The 16,573-nt window shown below is 56.4% G+C and overlaps 3 protein-coding genes across 10 annotated transcripts; 1 reads left to right on the top strand and 2 right to left on the bottom strand.

The window, feature by feature from the left end:
• Window positions 1–328: 328 nt before the first annotated feature.
• Window positions 329–3,229, bottom strand: PFN1 (profilin 1). Its single transcript, XM_068530025.1, has 3 exons — window positions 2,925–3,229; window positions 1,270–1,462; window positions 329–660 (listed from the first exon to the last, which is right to left on the bottom strand). The coding sequence occupies exons 1-3, from the start codon at window positions 3,054–3,056 to the stop codon at window positions 563–565; spliced, it is 423 nt and encodes a 140-aa protein (XP_068386126.1). The 5' UTR covers window positions 3,057–3,229; the 3' UTR covers window positions 329–562.
• A 735-nt stretch (window positions 3,230–3,964) lies between these two features.
• On the top strand, window positions 3,965–10,864 carry ENO3 (enolase 3). 7 transcript variants are annotated; one of them, XM_068530016.1, is made up of 13 exons: window positions 4,441–4,756; window positions 5,162–5,270; window positions 6,624–6,710; window positions 6,980–7,075; window positions 7,226–7,284; window positions 7,460–7,529; window positions 7,928–8,061; window positions 8,951–9,173; window positions 9,265–9,462; window positions 9,664–9,865; window positions 10,297–10,405; window positions 10,568–10,626; window positions 10,713–10,864. In XM_068530016.1, the coding sequence occupies exons 1-13, from the start codon at window positions 4,622–4,624 to the stop codon at window positions 10,780–10,782; spliced, it is 1,551 nt and encodes a 516-aa protein (XP_068386117.1). In that variant the 5' UTR covers window positions 4,441–4,621; the 3' UTR covers window positions 10,783–10,864. The 7 variants fall into 7 exon arrangements, with proteins under 7 accessions (XP_068386121.1, XP_068386117.1, XP_068386118.1 ...); XM_068530020.1 differs by lacking the exons at window positions 4,441–4,756; window positions 5,162–5,270 and adding an exon at window positions 3,965–4,314; XM_068530017.1 differs by lacking the exon at window positions 5,162–5,270 and having other exon boundaries at window positions 4,673–4,756.
• An 815-nt stretch (window positions 10,865–11,679) lies between these two features.
• On the bottom strand, window positions 11,680–16,499 carry SPAG7 (sperm associated antigen 7). Of its 2 annotated transcripts, none has more exons than XM_068531597.1 (7): window positions 15,890–16,499; window positions 13,343–13,410; window positions 13,018–13,106; window positions 12,793–12,877; window positions 12,451–12,540; window positions 12,195–12,351; window positions 11,680–12,080 (listed from the first exon to the last, which is right to left on the bottom strand). In XM_068531597.1, exons 1-7 carry the CDS (start codon window positions 15,972–15,974, stop codon window positions 11,971–11,973), a joined length of 684 nt encoding a protein of 227 aa, XP_068387698.1. In that variant the 5' UTR covers window positions 15,975–16,499; the 3' UTR covers window positions 11,680–11,970. The 2 variants fall into 2 exon arrangements, with proteins under 2 accessions (XP_068387698.1, XP_068387699.1); XM_068531598.1 differs by lacking the exon at window positions 15,890–16,499 and adding an exon at window positions 14,734–15,141.
• Window positions 16,500–16,573: the final 74 nt, after the last annotated feature.

The following is a 16,573-nucleotide window of genomic DNA, read 5'->3' as shown; positions in this document are numbered from 1 at the left end:
GACTCCGAGAGGGGGAGCCCCACCCACATTTGAGGATGACTCAACTGGCCCTGCCTTGCACGCAGGCCTGGACCCATTCTTAGTCTGGATGGCTCTATTCCATTATCCACCAATTCAGTTAGCACCCTGAGGACCTAGGTAGGGCTGGCCCACCTGGCCAGGTAGGCCTGAAGCAGGTGTTTAATCCTGGACATGAAAGCAAGCTCAAAACCCTAGACTTTGTAGTGCTTCAACCCTTCTGCTGCTTCTAACCCCAAGCCAGGATGAAGGAGGCAGACCACAGTGGCTGTCCTCCATCCTGACACCCAGGCTAAAACCACACAGCACCTTGTCAGTATAATCTTTTTTATTCAGGAAAAAAAACCAAAAAAAAAAGTTTTCCAACCACACACAGGAGGGGTATGGGTTGGGGGAAGGGTGTCTGTCCATCCAGCCCAGGCCCCCAGCCCATGTGGTTTTGGCAGCAATAAGGGGTGTGGGGTAATGGCCCAAAAAATAAAAATGGTGTATGTATGTGTGGGAAGGAGAGGGGTGCAAAAGCAGTGGGGAGTGACAGACGAGGTCAGTACTGGGAACGCCGCAGGTGGGAGGCCATTTCATGACATTTCTTGTTGATCGTACCACCGTGGATACCTTCTTTGCCCATCAGCAGGACTAGCGCTGGAGGAAAGAGAAAGGAGGCTAGGACCCAGGTGTCACAATCCCACCCCCGGCCAGCTGTTCAGCAGCTGTCCAGCCCTGGGGGCTGTAACCCAACCTCATCTCTCCCAACCCCCCACACACAGGCAGGCTGTCAGTCACCCTGAAACAATAGGGCTTTTCAAAAGAGGAAAATCAAGCTTAAAGGCTGGAAAGGAACATAGTAAAATTTAGAGGTCAAAGGCTTGTGGACAGTTGACTCGTGTTCAGGCTAGAAATGGCTGTGGATGAGCCTGCCACCTCCAATTTTTAAGAAAAGAGCTCAAAACACAAGAGCTAAGTGCTGGCTTATGACCAATAGTCTACCTCCTCCAAGAAAATAGTTTCTCATCTGAAAAGGCTCAAGGCAAGAAGGAACTTAAGAGGTAATACAGTTCAACTTCTTCACACTGTAAGATGAGGAACTGAGAACTGAAGGGACAATCCAATGTCCCAGCATCCAGCAGGCTGGGAGTAGAAACCTGGTCTGATCCCTTCATACTGGGTGTTCCACACAGAAGAACCCAGAAGATTAATAGAAGGAAGTACATTAGATTTTGGAGCTAGAGAAAGGGTAAGACTCAAACTCACTCTTGGTAGTCAGGGTGACAGTGATATTGAAGGTGGGGGCTCCGCAGCTGCTCTTGGTACGAAGATCCATGGTAAAGTCCCCTTCCTGCATCATTGAGTCCCGGATCACAGAACATTTCTGGCCCCCAAGCGTTAGCCCATTCACGAAAAAACTTGACCGGTCTTTGCCAACCAGGGTACCAACCTCAGCTGGCTGGAAGGGGAATCAAGCACCCATCAAGTTAGTCAGTACACCAAGGTTCCCACCTTCTTCTCCAAGGACCCACCTGCCTTCCATTTCTCCGGGAAGCTAAACCCCTGGGTGGGGGGAGATGTGTATGTTATGTGCTTTGTACACATCCATGAAATTTGAGATACTCAGGACTGTTGGAAGTTAGTACACCAAAAAAACACGATCTTCAAACCTAGAGAACGGTAATAAGGGACAACATATTCCTCTGGAGACTTAGATGTCGTTTAATAGGGAAAGCAAACCCAGGAACTAAAGGGGGACAAAAACCAGTTAAGAGACTGGAGTGGAATGGAGTGGGGAGCCTTTGGATGCTCAGAACTCCTTCAGGAAAAGCAGAAGCAAAGAGGGGAAGGGAGGGGGCGGGCAAAGCAGGCGAAGCAACTTTGCCCTTATTTGGTCAAAGGTTCTGCAGGAGTTGTTAGGGGCCCGGACGCCTGGGTCTCCAAGTAACCTAGAGTTTAGGTCCAGGTATTTATGCTGTAAGATGAAGCAGATGCCTGGGGGCTTTCCGGGAAAGTTGAAAAACTTTTGGAGGGGACCTGGGTCTAGACCCAGCAAGCCAGCTCTCGGGTCTAGATACCCAAGGGAACGTATCTCCCCCTCCCCCTTAACACCCCAAATCCCCACATCCGGTACCCTCCCGCCCGGAAATCCCCTTCCCCCCCATTTCGAACTTCCGCTCCCCCTCCCCACTTCCGGGCAGTGTGGACAGAGGAGGTGGTGATGGGGACAGCAGTAGTCGTCCCTTGTTCCTTCACTTATACTGTCCTAGAACTTCTCACAAAGTTCCCCTGCTCCAGGCCCCGCCGGATGGCGGGAAGGGAGGGTGAGGGGACTTCCGGGGCTGGCCTCACAGGAATGTTGAGTCCAACGTGCCGACTTGGGGTGGGGGGAGGTCGTGTGGCGGCCTAGCCCTCTCTTACGGAGTTGGGAGGGGCAGGGAGCCCACGGAGGACGGGCATGGGACCCAGGCCATGCGACTGGGGCTCCCTCCCCCATAAAGAGGAACAATGGTGGAGGGGGCGCGAGCTGGCGGCCGGAAGTGGAGCTAGGGGTCCAGGGGTCCCCAAGTCCCTTCTCAATCACAATCCCGAGCGGAAATTGCGGTGCGTGCCCGACCCACCCTGGAGGAGGCGGAAGTGGGCCGCCGCACCGGGCGGTGCGTCCCTCCCCGCCCTGTGTCCCGGATGTAACGCCCCGTCGCGGAAAGCGGGGCGGCGGGCTGGCTAGGCGCCGCCGCCCGGGGCGTAGGACTCAGGCGGCCAGGGAGGGACCCGCTCACATGCAGCCGCCATTCGCGCCACTTCCAGGACAAGGACCGGGTCACGGCCTTTCGCTGCCCTCCCCAGACCGCGCCCGCCACCACCCAAGTCCCTCCCTCAGGGTGCAAGCCCGGCCAGTCTCAGCGCAGGCCTCGCAGTACCGTGATGTTGACGAAGGTCTTCCCGGGGACGGCGGCCCAGACGGAGGGCGAGTCCTTATAGCCCACGATGGCCGCGTCCTGACACATCCCGTCCGCCATGAGGTTTTCGATGTAGGCGTTCCAGCCGGCCATGGCGCTGCTACTGGGGTGCTCTCGGGGCTGCTGCTGGGGCCACGGGCTGGGCTCGGGCTGCCTCGGGCTGGCGGGCGGGGGAAGGCGGAGAGCTTGGGGCACGCGCTGCTGTCCGGACCGCGGCTCTGCTAGCAGTGCAGCAGCCCTCGCACCGCCACTTCCTGCTCCTCCCCACCCCCCTAGATTTTTATTTGCAAAGGGAGGTGGGGGCGGGGCCTGCTCCCCATCCCCTCCCTCCCTCTCCTCGCCTGCCCAGATAGCGAACTTTGCAAATGCAATTTAAAAAATCCCTCCCCCTACTGCAAAATTTGCAGAGTTCGATGGAAAGCGACGCAAGAAGGATGGGGGGGCGGGGGTGGGTTAGGGTTAGGGCTCCCTCCACTTCGCATAGAATATCAGTCAGACTTTGGTGTACGGAAAGGGAGTGAGCCAGAGGGAGGAAGGAAAGTGAAAAGAGAAAGAATTAGCAAACTGCAAATTTAGCAAATTAAAGAGGGTTCGGGTAACTCAGGGTTAAACGGAATGACTCCCCCTTCCCCCACCTCTGCCGGGGCGGGGGGGGGGTGTTGGGGGAAAGGAACGGCGGGCGGGCGGCGGCGGCGCCTGCGCCCGCGCCTGCGCCCGCGCCTGCGCCCGCGCCTGCGCCCGGGCCGGGAGGGAAAGCGCGTGGCGCGGTTGGGGTTGGCAGCTGGCTTCGCGGGCGCACGCCCGGGCGCACCGGGCGGGACGGATTTGGACCTCTTGCGAAGGAAGGCTGGCCGGGGACGTGTCTCCCGCGGGGCGGAAGGGGCGGGGGCGAGGCGTGCGCATTGCCGCTTTTAACCCCTTGATTTTATTTATTCAAGAAATAAGGGAGTAAAGGGAAATTTGACAAAATACCCCGGCCGTTTTCAGAGTTGAAGGCATCCACCAGGGACACTTCTGTCCCCAGCATCTACCCGGGCGGCACAAGTGGCACTGGCTGGAGCCCACCTCGACTCCAGGGGATTATCCCTCGCGCTGGATCAACTCCAGCCTCAGGCCTCACCCCCACGTCCCAGCTCCGCCCGTCCCCCGGTCAGCAGTTTGGGTCACCGGCCGTGCCCCTTGGCCCGTCTCTGCAGAGGTCACTGAGCGACCGTGGGGCGAGACGGGCGGGCCTATTTTTCAAGGCGGAAGAATACTAAGTGGTTTCAAGATTGCAACTTTTTCAAGAAGGGGAAAGTCCCTTCTACTTTGGCCCGTTAGGTTTTTTCCTTCTTTTTCAGTAAAACTTATGGTAAGAACTTGTGTCCGATTAGTTCACTCACCGCCCACCGGGAAGAGGGTGGGGCAGGACCCAGAGGCCTGCTTAGGTGAACTAGCCTTTGCTGGCCGCCCGGGCAGCTGAGGGGCTTGGCCACTTCCGGTCCCTCGGGGGAGGGGCGCCTCCCGGGCGGGAAGGGGCTCCGCTCCTCTCCGGTCCTCCGCAGCGAGCGCGGTGCCCTCGCGGCCACTCCGAACCCCAGGGGCATCCGACGCTCCCCGAACCCCTGTTCCTCGACAGCCGCGGTGGCTGAGTCACTGGGCGGCTCGGGTGGGGCCGCATGCGGGCACGTGGCGGCGCTCCCCGCCCGCCGTCTCCTGACCCTTGGCCTGCCGCACCCACTACCCCAGGGTGGAAATCTCCCGAGAGGGAGCGGCCAGAGATAAGGCGGGGAAGGCGAGATGGAAGACCGGGGGTAGGGATCCTGAGGTGGGGGCTGGGAGACACACCGCGGAGCAGGCAGGGCGGGGAGGGGAGCTCGGGAGAGAGCCCGGGGGTGAGTCACCGGGCGACGGCCGCTGCGGCGCCGGCGGGAAGGGCTTCCAAGTCGGGGGCGACGAGCAGGGAAGCCGATGACCCTCGTTCGCCGGCCGGCCGGCCGGAGCCCGGGCGTGCCCTCAGCTCCCGGCAGGGGCTGCAGCCAAAGTCGGGGCAGACCTCACTCCCGCCAGGCCCGCCGAGGCGGAGAGAGTCACCGAGTGCAGAGACCCACTTCCCTGCAATGCTGCTAGCCGACCACCCGACTGGCCCCCGGCGGTCAGACGCTCAGAAAGGGCCACCCCCTCCTCCCGTCCATTCATTTTTTTCACTTTTGATTCAGCATCATTCACTGATGGGCTGGGATCACGACCTGAAGCGCCTGCGGTCGGTGGGGAAACGGCTCCTGACTGTCTCCACGCAGAGCGATAAGTGCTGTCCTAGCGCTATCAGTAGGGCGCCGCGCCAACTCTGAGGGCCTGTCTAAATTCGTCAGCCCGTCCCCTCCCCCACTGCCCTTGCTGGCCGAGAGAGGGTAGGATGGGGTGGAGCCGAGGGAGGCCGCAATGGGGACCCTGAGAGGTGAGGCTCTCTCACCTTCTGAGTGGGGAGTTCAATTTTAGAGCTCAGAGCTTGCCCAGAACCCCCTGCCCCTGCCCCCATTGAGGACAGAGGCAGTCCCCCGCCCTCTAAGTGAGCTGAGCACGTGTGGATGTCGTTCCTGCAGCCCCTCTTCCAGGCCCCCTCCCCAGCCCTGCAGGACTCAGGTTACCCCTGGCCTTTCCTGAAGGGCACTAGTTCCTCAACCTTTGCAAAACAGAAATAGAATCCTGGGGAGGGGAGAAACACCCCCCCAATTCTGAAGCCCCTCCCCTGTTTCTCCCCAGGAGTGGAATTAAAAATAAGGATTTTATTGGGGAACAGAGAGAAAGGAGGGGGTAGTCATTGATCTTTTGGGAAGGGGGCAGGTGTCTAGGGCCAAAGGCTTCTGTTTTAGGCTATAGTGGGCACTTGGCTGCCAGCCCGGCTGGAGGGGGATGATGGAGAGGGTGAGAGGCGGGGCTGGCTGGGGTACAGGGTGGCTGGAGGATAAATGCCCAGCCTGAGAGGGGGTGAGCTGACACTGTCCCAGCTGCCACCTAGACTCTGAGCCCAGCGAAGAAATCCCAGGTCTGGTGAATCTTTCAGCCCTGGGGGGTAGGGGTGGTAAAAGGTGAGGGTGGTGCCACTTGGAGAAGGGGGAGAAATGTCAGCATTCTTTTCCTTCTGGGACTGGGGGTGCTTGAGAAGCCTGGAGGGGTTGGAGCAAGCAGGATGGGGGTGCCCAAGGACAGGGAAACAAACGAGACTGTGAAGAGAGGCAGGCAGAGACGATGGAGAAGCGTGGTTAGAGTTGGAGCCAGGTGGGGGAATCTGGGGCCCCTGAGGATTTGGAGAAGGCTGAGGAGCAGGAAAATGAGGTAGACTAACAGGAGAGGATCCGAGGGCTAGGAATCCGGGGAGAACAGAGTACTTGGCCAGAGGGTGGAGGGAGAAGGCAGAAGTGCAGCTTTGCAGGAGGTGGGGTTGAGCAAGTAGTGGAGTTTTAAGAGAGGCCTCCAGATTCTTAAGATGGGAGAGTGGAATAGGAGCTGTTCTGAGTGGGGGAGGGGCTGAGCCTGCCACTTTGGTCTGTGACCTTTTTGTGGGATATTTTTAGCTCCAGCACCTGCCTTCTTGGGGCGGGAAGACTCTTAAAGGGCAAGGGATTTGGGGTTCCTTAAGGGGTCAACTGTCCACACTCACTCACACCTCTCGCCCTGCAGCCATGGCCATGCAGAAAATCTTTGCCCGAGAAATCCTGGACTCCAGGGGCAACCCCACAGTGGAGGTGGACCTGCACACGGCCAAGGGTAACACAGGCCCATTGAATGGGTTTACCTGGGAAGACCCCAACTCCATCTGCCTTTGCCCCCCAACTCTATGCCACATCCACTCCTTTCTCTGGGATCCCCTCTCCCAGCCTTCTTCCCAGGCCTTGCTCTTCCAGCCTGCTCCCCAGCAGGGAGCAGCACAAGTCTCTCTACACTGCCTCCTGTCCCTGGGCTCAGAGAGGAGACATCAGCCCTTTGGGGGTGAATGGGACTGACTCTCTGTGATCTTCCAATTCCTCCCACCTCAGGCCGATTCCGAGCAGCTGTGCCCAGTGGAGCTTCCACAGGTATCTATGAAGCTCTGGAACTAAGAGATGGAGACAAATCTCGCTACCTGGGGAAAGGTGAGGAAAGACCAAGGGGGTGGTTTCAGGACGTGGTATGCGATGTCTGCACAGGGTAGAGGACGGGAACCCAAAGCTCTTGAGGAGCTGGGGGCCACGGGAAGAGACCTAATTGAATAGAAGATCTGAACCCCCTGCTTTGGCCTCTAGGGGTCCTGAAGGCCGTGGAACACATCAATAAGACTCTAGGCCCCGCACTGCTGGAAAAGGCAAGTGGAGGGAGGACCCTCTCTCCCCCTCACCTGCTACCTGGTCCCAAGCAGCTCAGGCTTGGCCAACCATCCCATCCGCCCCGAATACCTGCACTTCTGTTTCCTCCAGCACATGCCCTGACTCCTGAGAAATCTAACCTCTGTTCTCCCCTCCTCAAACCTGCCCTTCCAGAAACTAAGCGTGGTGGATCAAGAAAAAGTTGACAAATTTATGATTGAGCTGGATGGGACAGAGAATAAGTGTGAGTGAAGGGCTAGGGACAGGGGACGGGATGGGCTGTGGGAGGGGCAGGGGAGAGACCGCGGACTGAGGTCTGGTTAGGATTATTTCTGTGTCTCGCATTTTGGGGCACACCGTAACTGGCTGGATTTGTATTCATCGCACAGGCATTTCCTGATGCCTGCCCTGTGCCAGGCTTGGGCCGGGCTGTGGACACAGCCGTGAAGCCGACACATTCCCCTGGGCTGGGTGTTCCCAGAGCACCTCAGGCTGCTGGGGAGAGATCTGTTAACAAACTCGGTGCCCAGTGGTTTGGAGTTCTGGATTCTTTCTGGGGGTGACCAGAAGGGACGTTCTAGGAGCTGACCCTAAACCCTGTGCGAGGGGCTCTCACACTTTCTTTGTACTTGCTTCCTCCAGCCAAGTTTGGGGCCAATGCCATCCTGGGCGTGTCCCTGGCCGTGTGCAAGGCCGGAGCAGCTGAGAAGGGGGTCCCGCTCTACCGACACGTTGCAGATCTCGCCGGGAACCCAGACCTGATCCTCCCAGTCCCTGTGAGTGCAGCTGCCCCGCCGCATCCCGCAGTGACCCCACCCAGCAGGGAGGGCATAAGCAGCCCCTGGAAAGTCCACCTTTCAGACCCAGCTCGAAAGAAATGGTTTCCTGAAATGGAACCTCTCCAGCTGCGGTCCAGCCCTCCCCCTTTCCCACTATCCAAACCTTCCCTTTAACCTCTCTCTGCTTCTTTCCCTTGATGTAACCGGGTTCTTTCACATTCCAGTCCCAGGCTCAGTAACTCCAATTTCTCATTCTGCCCTGTGCCCCAACCCCAAATCAGATAGAAAGCTTCTTCATGGCAAAGATCTTGGCATTTTATTTTTGTATCTTCTTTAATACTTATCAAACCAAATTTGCTCTTTATGGAAATCCTTTGAATTTCATTGCAATAATAATGTTACCACTTATTGTTACTTACTAGCTAGATTGTATAAGAGCCTGAGATCTGGAGACAAGCTGCTGGGTTCGAATGCTGGTTTTGTCCCTTTACTAGTTGTGTGATTTTAGGCAAGTTTATTTAATCTCTCTATGCCTCTGTTTCCTTATCTGTAAAGTGAGGGATAATAAATTGAACCTAGTTACAGGGTAGTATTGAGAATGAAATGAGCCAATAAAATATATGTAAAGCACTTAGAGCAGTGCCTGGCCTGTAGTAAGTGCCATATCAGTGTTAGCTGCTACACCAGGCACAGGCTAAGAACTTTACATCCAGTTGCTCTAATTTTCCACATAAGATCCTGCAGGTAAGCAGGTGGTGTCCCCATGTTATGGAAATGAGGAAGGAGTCTCTGAGGAGTAAAATTATTCATCCTAGACCATTCAGTAAGTAGGGGATCCAGGATTCCACATCGATGCCCAGGTCTAAGCACCCTCTCCCCATCTCAGGCCTTCAATGTGATCAACGGGGGCTCCCATGCTGGAAACAAGCTGGCCATGCAGGAGTTCATGATCCTGCCCGTGGGAGCCAGATCCTTCAGGGAAGCCATGCGCATCGGTGCCGAGGTCTACCACCACCTCAAGGGGGTCATCAAGGCCAAGTATGGGAAGGACGCCACCAATGTGGGTGATGAGGGCGGCTTTGCACCCAACATCCTGGAGAACAATGAAGGTCAGTGTGAGCACTCGGAGGGGCAGAACCCCTGGGTCCCCATGGAGACAGGGTGCACCGGAGCCTCAGGTCCTCTCTTTCCCTCCCCCAGCCCTGGAGCTGCTGAAGACCGCCATCCAGGCGGCTGGTTACCCCGACAAGGTGGTGATTGGCATGGACGTGGCGGCATCTGAGTTCTATCGCCACGGGAAGTATGATCTCGACTTCAAGTCACCTGATGACCCCGCACGGCACATCACTGGGGAGAAGCTGGGGGAGCTGTATAAGAGCTTCATCAAGAACTATCCTGGTGAGACCCTGGGTGTTCCATCGCTCCTGCTTGAGTCTCTAGCAGCTGCCCTACACACTGGCTTCGGCATCTGCACTGCCACCACCTCAGTCCTTCCAATCCTTAGCGCCATTGCAATCTCCACCCAAACTCTTCTGACCTGTCACTCCTCTGTGAGGCCCTTCTGACCTTTAACCCGAATCTGCTCCCCTTTCCCACCAGTGGTCTCCATCGAGGACCCTTTTGACCAGGATGACTGGGCTACCTGGACCTCATTCCTCTCGGGGGTCAACATCCAGGTCGTGGGGGATGACCTCACAGTCACCAACCCCAAGAGGATTACCCAGGCCATTGAGAAGAAGGCCTGCAACTGCCTGCTGCTGAAGGTCAACCAGATTGGCTCAGTGACTGAATCCATCCAGGCGTGAGTGCCTCTGGCCCTGGGGCGTCATGGCCTCCCTCCACCCATACCCAGTCCAGCTACAGTATTGCCCACTAACTCCAAGTCTGACTTTCCCTTGGCTCCTGACCCACCCTACCCTTTCGACCTCAAGGCTTTGATTAACTCTTGACCTCACCCCAAGAGCTTTGCCATTGTTGCCTTGCCATTCCTCATCCCCACCCCGACCCTATGCCATCCCTGTCTCCCAGATTCTGCTTCTTCCCACCAGCATCTCAGGAGCCCAAATTCAAGATCAAGAATCTCCCCTTCTCTCCTGCTTCCCAAAGAACTTAGTCATCACCCTCCCCTCAAATCTCCCACTCCCCAAAACAGAAGGGAAAAGCCCCACCTAGCCCCTGGCTTTCCCACTGAGGAGGTCCCGCCGGACCTTATTGAGTGTCCTCTCCACCTAGCTGCAAACTGGCTCAGTCTAACGGCTGGGGGGTGATGGTGAGCCACCGCTCCGGGGAGACCGAGGACACGTTCATCGCTGACCTCGTGGTTGGGCTCTGCACGGGACAGGTACTCGTGGCCCCCCTCTGCCGACTGTCTGACTGAGTTTTCTTGGGATCCCTGGCCTCCTGCCCTGGAGTTGAATGCCACCACAGGCTGCTCCCTCAGGGCCAGGCGCAATCCCTCGTCCCTGGTCTCATGCAACTCCTGGAATTCCTCTTCTCTCTTCAGATCAAGACTGGTGCCCCCTGCCGCTCAGAGCGTCTGGCCAAATACAATCAGCTCATGAGGTACAGTGGGTGCAGTAGGCCTGGGTGTAAGGAGCTGAGGGCTCTTGGGTTGGAATATCACAGCCCTGACTTTGTCTGCCTTCCAGGATTGAGGAGGCTCTCGGGGACAAGGCTGTTTTTGCTGGACACAAGTTCCGTAACCCAAAGGCCAAGTGAGAAGCAGGAGGCCCCAGAATCCCACGGGACAGATCTAGGTCTTCAAGCCCTTCCCCCTGAAATAAACACTGGTGCCAACCAAGGCAGTGGCCTGCTCGTTTGTGGGAGGGAGGGAGGGAGGAGATGCTGGTCTCTGGGCTGCATGAGACAGGAGGTGGCGAAGTAGGGGCAGGAAGGGAAAACGGACGTGGAACCTGCTGGGACAAGGAAGTGAGGGACTGGCCAGAGAGAAAGCTGGGCTGGATCTAGAACCACAAAGCTCACATTATGGAAGGAGGCTGGGGGAAGCAGGTGTATTATGTGAAATGAAGCTGAAGAGGAACTGACAGAACACTGAACCAGCTCCGGAGAAGGGGAGCAGGGTGGGGGGGCCAAGGCCTGACATCACCATGAAGGGGAAGCTGGATCAGACCTGCCCATAAGTTGAAGTGCACGGTCTGCAGAGGGCACTGCAGTGTGAAGTCTGAGTGCTCGTCCTTATGAAATCGAAGTGCTTGCTGAGGATGAGAGTGTAACCAGAGCAGCTACCATTTCCATGGAGCTTGGAGGATGTGAAACTATTCTAAATATTTGACATATACTGGCCTGTGTCATCTCTGAAACAGTCCTATCAGATAGCTACCATTTATTATCCCCATTTTACTGGTGAGGAGACTGAGGCACGAAAAGGTAAAATACTTTAACCAAGGTAACAGTAAGTGGCAGAGCCAGGATCCAAACCTAGGCCCATTTGGCTGTAGTGACTGTGCTCTTAAAATACTATCTCTTATAAATGTCTACAAAAGTGCCAATATTTGGCCATCTTTGGCCCACAAAAACAATCTTATACTGTTCAGTCTATAATTGTTTCTCTTCCTCTCCAGGACCCACCTTTCTCTGTTCAAACCAACCAAGACATTGGGTCAAACAGTGTTTATTTAATGTAAAGTAACCCCAGCCCCATGGGGAAGAAATTTCCAGGGAGAACAGAGAATAATACAGATTAAATACCCACCTGTACATTCACACACACACATACACACACACAGAGACATCCAAGCTCCAACAGTGACAAATCAAACACCTCTTTCCCGCAGCCTGAGTGACAGCTGTTAGGAGGTGCTTCAGAGGTGGGGCTCCAGGATGGGTTCTAATAGCAGCAGCCTCGTCCCTCCCTGCCCTCTGCCCTGCCCCAGGGAGCTGGGGTGTCTAGGAGGTAGGTGGCAACTCTTCCCCGCTCTGCCGCAGACGCTTCTTGGCCCGGATCTCATTCATGGCCTCTTCAATGGAGCGTGTGTCCCTCTTGTTGGCCACAGGCACTGGGGGCAGAGGGGAGGGTGGGAGGGCCTAGGAGCCCTGTGCCTCAGCCTCGCTCCCCTCCCCCCATCCTGTGCTCCTCTCCCCGGCCCTCCCAGCCCCCACTGTGGCCTCACCACAGACGTAGGTCTTGTTGGCCTGTAGCATGTGGGCCGCATCCTTGGCTGCCCCCTTCCCAATGAGGTGGCTGTACTTGTCCTTGTAGTCGCTGGCAGGGCTCACCACCACAGGTCCCTGCTGGGCTGCCTCCTCCTCCTGCCGCTGGGCCAGCTCCTAGGGGTGCCAAGGTGAGGCACCAGAGCTCAGGGCCTGACCCCAACCCCTCCCAGGTGGGGAGCTGCAGGGCCCCAGGGACTGCCAGGCGTAACTCACCTTCAGCCTCCGTTTCTCCTCAGCCTTCTGGGGGTCCCACTCCTCGCCACGACGGTAGGAGTCCAGCTCTTCATCTGAGGGTGCAAACTCCTGGGAAAGAAGGAGATGATGGGGTCAAGGTTCCACATACATGTTTTATCTCATTCCTCTCCCTCAGCGTGGGGCACAGGCTGAAAAGGAGAGAGGAGACAGCGGGGAACTCAGGCCTTTTACCTTTTTTTTTTTTGGCAGTGCGGCGCGGCACGCAGGATCTTAGTTCCCTGACTAGGGTCGAACCTGTGCCCCCTGCAGTGGAAGCTCAGAGTCCTAACCACTGGACCACCAGGGAGGTCCCCCTTTTACCTTTTTGAAGATCATGACATATCGACATTCATCATCTTCCCCAAAGGAGAAGGATGTCAGGCCAGCCACTTCCACCACATCGTGTCTGGGAAGGGGGAGCGAAGGGTAAAGGCTATGTAGAGCCACGAGGGGGCCCAGCGCCCTCCTCTGGAGGGTTCTCCCCTCTGGCCCTTTCATGCCTCCTTGGCCACCCATTTCTTGCCTCCCCAGCCCAGAGACACTCACAGTATGCTCCTCTCTATCTTGTTCATCGGCTGAAACTTTTTCTTGATCTGCCCACTGTCTTGGATGAAATCTGACACCTCTTTCTCCATCTTCGTAAAGGGAAAAGGGAAGAAGATATGAGATGATGGCCCCACCCCAATACCCCTCTCCCCCGCCGGGCCAATAGACCTTGGCCTCCCACGCCTTTCCCAGCCGCCGTGCCACTGGCTTCTGGGTTTCACCTCTCTCAAGACAGTTTCCAAACAAACTGACTCTTCAACCTTCCAATTCTAACTTATTGGAAGTCCCTTCTGAGGCTGCCTTTGATCTCTCCAGTTGTTCTCACCCTTTTACGAAACTCCACTTTCTGCTGTTTCTCTTGTTCCTGTAGTTTCTTCAGGCGGGCTGCCTGCTCTGGGGGTGAGAATGGCAGCATGAGGCCAGGGGTGGAAGCATGGGTGGGGAGAGTTTGTAAGGCTTTAAAAGGGATCTCATGTCCACTGGGAGGGTATCAGGCTAGGAAGGTAGGATGACTGTTTATTTGCCAAGCACTTATTGATAGTTCCTCTATACCTGGCACCGTGCTAGGACCTGGAGCACAAAGAGGATTAAGACATAGCTTTGCCCTTTAGGAGCTCACAGTTTAGTGGGAGTAACAAAGATTAGAATCATGCTCAACCCCACTTCCCAACCCACTGGGGAAACCAACTAACAAACATTTATTTAATGCCTGCGACATACCAAGAACTATAAAGCACTTGGGGAGGTAACGAGAACAAACCGAGCCCTGGCCTCAAGGAGCTTATCATCTCATTGTCTACATAGGGAAGGGGAAATTATTTAACTTCCTATATTGTGTAACACCCCCACTTTTTACTTCTACAGCCAAGATGAAGCTGAAATGGCCACTCTGACACTCTTCTCCTTTGGGAGTGTAGGTGTCTGAGGTGAGCTGTAAAGGGAACTCCCTACCCTTGGGTCTCACTGTTCCCTCTTCTCTCTTCCGCCATTTCAAATTCTTTATAACCTTAAGGCCCACTTCTTCCACAGGATTGGAATTCCTTCAGCTGCACTGAACCTCTTCCCATTTTCTTAATCACTTCATGTCTTTGCACATGTTGTTCCTACTGCTTGAAATGCTCTTCCTCCTCTTGCAAACTTTGAGATCCACCATGAGTCAGAGTTACTCACTTCCTCCTCTGGGGCCCAAGCACATTCGGTTCAGACACCCACTACAGCATGTGCTGAGAGCTCACAGAGTGTAACTTTTGTCCTCCCTACCCCACTCTGAGCTCCTAGAAGCTACAGACCCTGTTCATCTCCTATCCAGTTACTCTCTGTGGCCCCAGGGCCCCGACAGCTCAGGAGCTCTCCTCTCTCCCACCTCAAGGGCTCTGACCATCAGCACACCCCATATTGGTCACTGACTGTTCTTGAACTGGCTTATGAGTCATGTCTCTGCATCTGAGAAAGTGGCATAAGATTATGGTTAAGAACATAGCCTTAAAAGTCACACATGGGTTTGAAACCCCACCACTTAGTAACCGTGTAACGGCAGGCAACTGACTAAACTCTGAACTTCAGCTTCCTAGTCTGTCAACGGCCGCTGGTGAACCCACCTAGTCAGTCATGGTGTTATATAATCCCAGTTCCCAGGTCCCATTATGCTCCCTCCTTCCTCAGAGCTTTCAGAGCTCTGCCTGGAGCACTGCGCTCCCCTCTCACTCACTGACTTACCTGTTCTTCGCATCTCAGCTCACTGCAGACTAGGTTAGGACCCCTAGGTAGCCCCTCTCATAAGTTATTTTTCATTCAGAGCACTTATAAAGTTGGTTATTAAACTCCTGTGTGATCGTTTCATCAATGCGCATTTCATCGATGCTCCAGACTGTGGGCTCCTTGAGGGTACCCTGGCCCCTAGCAACCATTCAGTAAATATGGATGTTAGTTCGATATTAAGCAGCACTTGAGCTCTTTGAAGGCACCCAGGCTGCCCTGGCCTCCCTCGGACGGGTCGGGAGCCGGTGTCCTCCCCAAGGTAGTCAGTCATTCTGTCAGACTCATTCACACTCCGCAAAGCGAGCAAGAGAGGCCTGCACCGACCGGCGGGCCGCGCCCTAAGCTTGCAGCCCAACTTCAGCCGCCTGCTGGGAAGTTACTCGGAGAACACAGGCGAGGAGACCACGGCCAATCGGACCGGGTAGGGGCATTCTCATCCCTCCAATCAACATTCACGACCCGCCCGGGGAGCTCGGGAATTTAAGGGTACAGATGAGAGAAAGGTTGGAGGGCGGCCCCAAGTAGGAGGGGCATAAGAGCACCGAAAGGACTCAGCAGCCAGTTAGAGGTGCTGAGGGTAGGGTGGGCTAGAGGAAGGTCGAGCAAAACTTAATAGGTAGACCTTTAAGTTGAGGTGGCCAATAGGGGAGAAAGGACTGCGGATGGGCGTGTCCTGGATCCAATCGGAAGGGGGCGAGGCGCAGGGACTCGAGCGACGGGAGGTGGGCGGGGCCGAGCGGTCGAACTCACACCGCCCCCCCCCCCCCGATCCGAAAGCGGGCCGAGGAACACCAAGGGGTTGGGTGGGGTTGAAGGCAGCCTACCAATCAGAGCACGCCACCGGCGGACAGGCGAGCGCATCAGCGAATTGAAAACAAGGACTGCGGAAGGCTAGGGTAGAAAGAGCCAAGGGCCTGCCGCTGGGCTTCAGGTAGCCAATCATCGTCCGCTAAGAACGGCGGGCGGGTCGGCACCCCTTTTAGGGAGTCGGGGGGTCTCTGAAGGGGCCCGTGAGGGGTCTTTCAAGGTTGAGAAGGTGGGGTCGTCCAAAGGGGTAGGAGTGCGGTCCTGAGAACCGGGCGAAGAAAGCCGGTTGTGAATTTGGGATCCTCACCTCGGGCCTTGCGCCGAGTCTCCTGGTCACCGAGGCTGGGTGGCTTCTCCATGGAGCTCAGGATGGAGCCCAGTAGGTCCGCCATCTTGGGAGTGACTGAGAGGGGGCGGCGCGTCTTAAAGGGAAGGGCAAAATGCCTTTAAGGCCGGAAACACGTCGGAGGCGGAAAAGCACGCACCCGCCCCGGCGCGGCTTAGATCCCTGCCCTGCGCGCCTGCAGCCTCCCGCCGGCCGAGGCCCCGCCCCCCGCAGACAGAGGCCGGAGGCTGGCTGGTGCAGCGATGTTTAATGGCAACTCGTAGAAACCAAGCCCATGCACAAGTAGAAAGTGCTCGTGGAGCCGGCAGGAGGCCCCCGCCGCGCCTGGAGCCACAAGCCCGGCCGTGCAGCCCTCCCTGCGGCGCCTTAAATAGATTCTTCACTATACTCTGTATGTTACATTATGTACAAGCCCCCTCCCCTCGGGGACGGGGCGGGACTCCGCAACGCGTTCCTATATACACCCCCCTTTGGCCAGGAGGTTGGTGGTCAGAGTCTGTCGGGGTGACGGGGGAAGACAGGGCAAGAAAGGGAGGAAACAGACGCAGACATGCGGAGTCGGGGTGGGGGCACGGTCAGCCCTGAAACACGAGGGGCGTGCGCGTAGCGAAGGCAGAGTTGGGACCGAGGCGGATACATTCAGAG

Source organism: Eschrichtius robustus, chromosome 20, assembly GCF_028021215.1.
Source record: "Eschrichtius robustus isolate mEscRob2 chromosome 20, mEscRob2.pri, whole genome shotgun sequence".
Classification (NCBI taxonomy): Eukaryota; Metazoa; Chordata; class Mammalia; order Artiodactyla; family Eschrichtiidae; genus Eschrichtius; species Eschrichtius robustus.
This window is presented reverse-complemented; position numbering and strand designations above follow the sequence as displayed.

Bases quoted from the DNA above. Each gene is read 5' to 3' on its own strand.
- PFN1 (XM_068530025.1), bottom strand. From the start codon at position 3,056: ATGGCCGGCTGGAACGCCTACATCGAAAACCTCATGGCGGACGGGATG. The intron at 1,463-2,924 runs GTACTGCGAGGC...TTCCCCTTCCAG, and splicing joins AGACCTTCGTCAACATCACG to CCAGCTGAGGTTGGTACCCT. The intron at 661-1,269 runs GTGAGTTTGAGT...TCTTTCCTCCAG, and splicing joins TGTCACCCTGACTACCAAGA to CGCTAGTCCTGCTGATGGGC.
- ENO3 (XM_068530016.1), top strand. From the start codon at position 4,622: ATGCGGGCACGTGGCGGCGCTCCCCGCCCGCCGTCTCCTGACCCTTGG. The intron at 10,406-10,567 runs GTACTCGTGGCC...TTCTCTCTTCAG, and splicing joins TTGGGCTCTGCACGGGACAG to ATCAAGACTGGTGCCCCCTG. The intron at 10,627-10,712 runs GTACAGTGGGTG...TCTGCCTTCCAG, and splicing joins AAATACAATCAGCTCATGAG to GATTGAGGAGGCTCTCGGGG.
- SPAG7 (XM_068531597.1), bottom strand. From the start codon at position 15,974: ATGGCGGACCTACTGGGCTCCATCCTGAGCTCCATGGAGAAGCCACCC. The intron at 13,411-15,889 runs GTGAGGATCCCA...TCTCACCCCCAG, and splicing joins GACTCGGCGCAAGGCCCGAG to AGCAGGCAGCCCGCCTGAAG. The intron at 12,081-12,194 runs GTGAGGCCACAG...CTCTGCCCCCAG, and splicing joins CAACAAGACCTACGTCTGTG to TGCCTGTGGCCAACAAGAGG.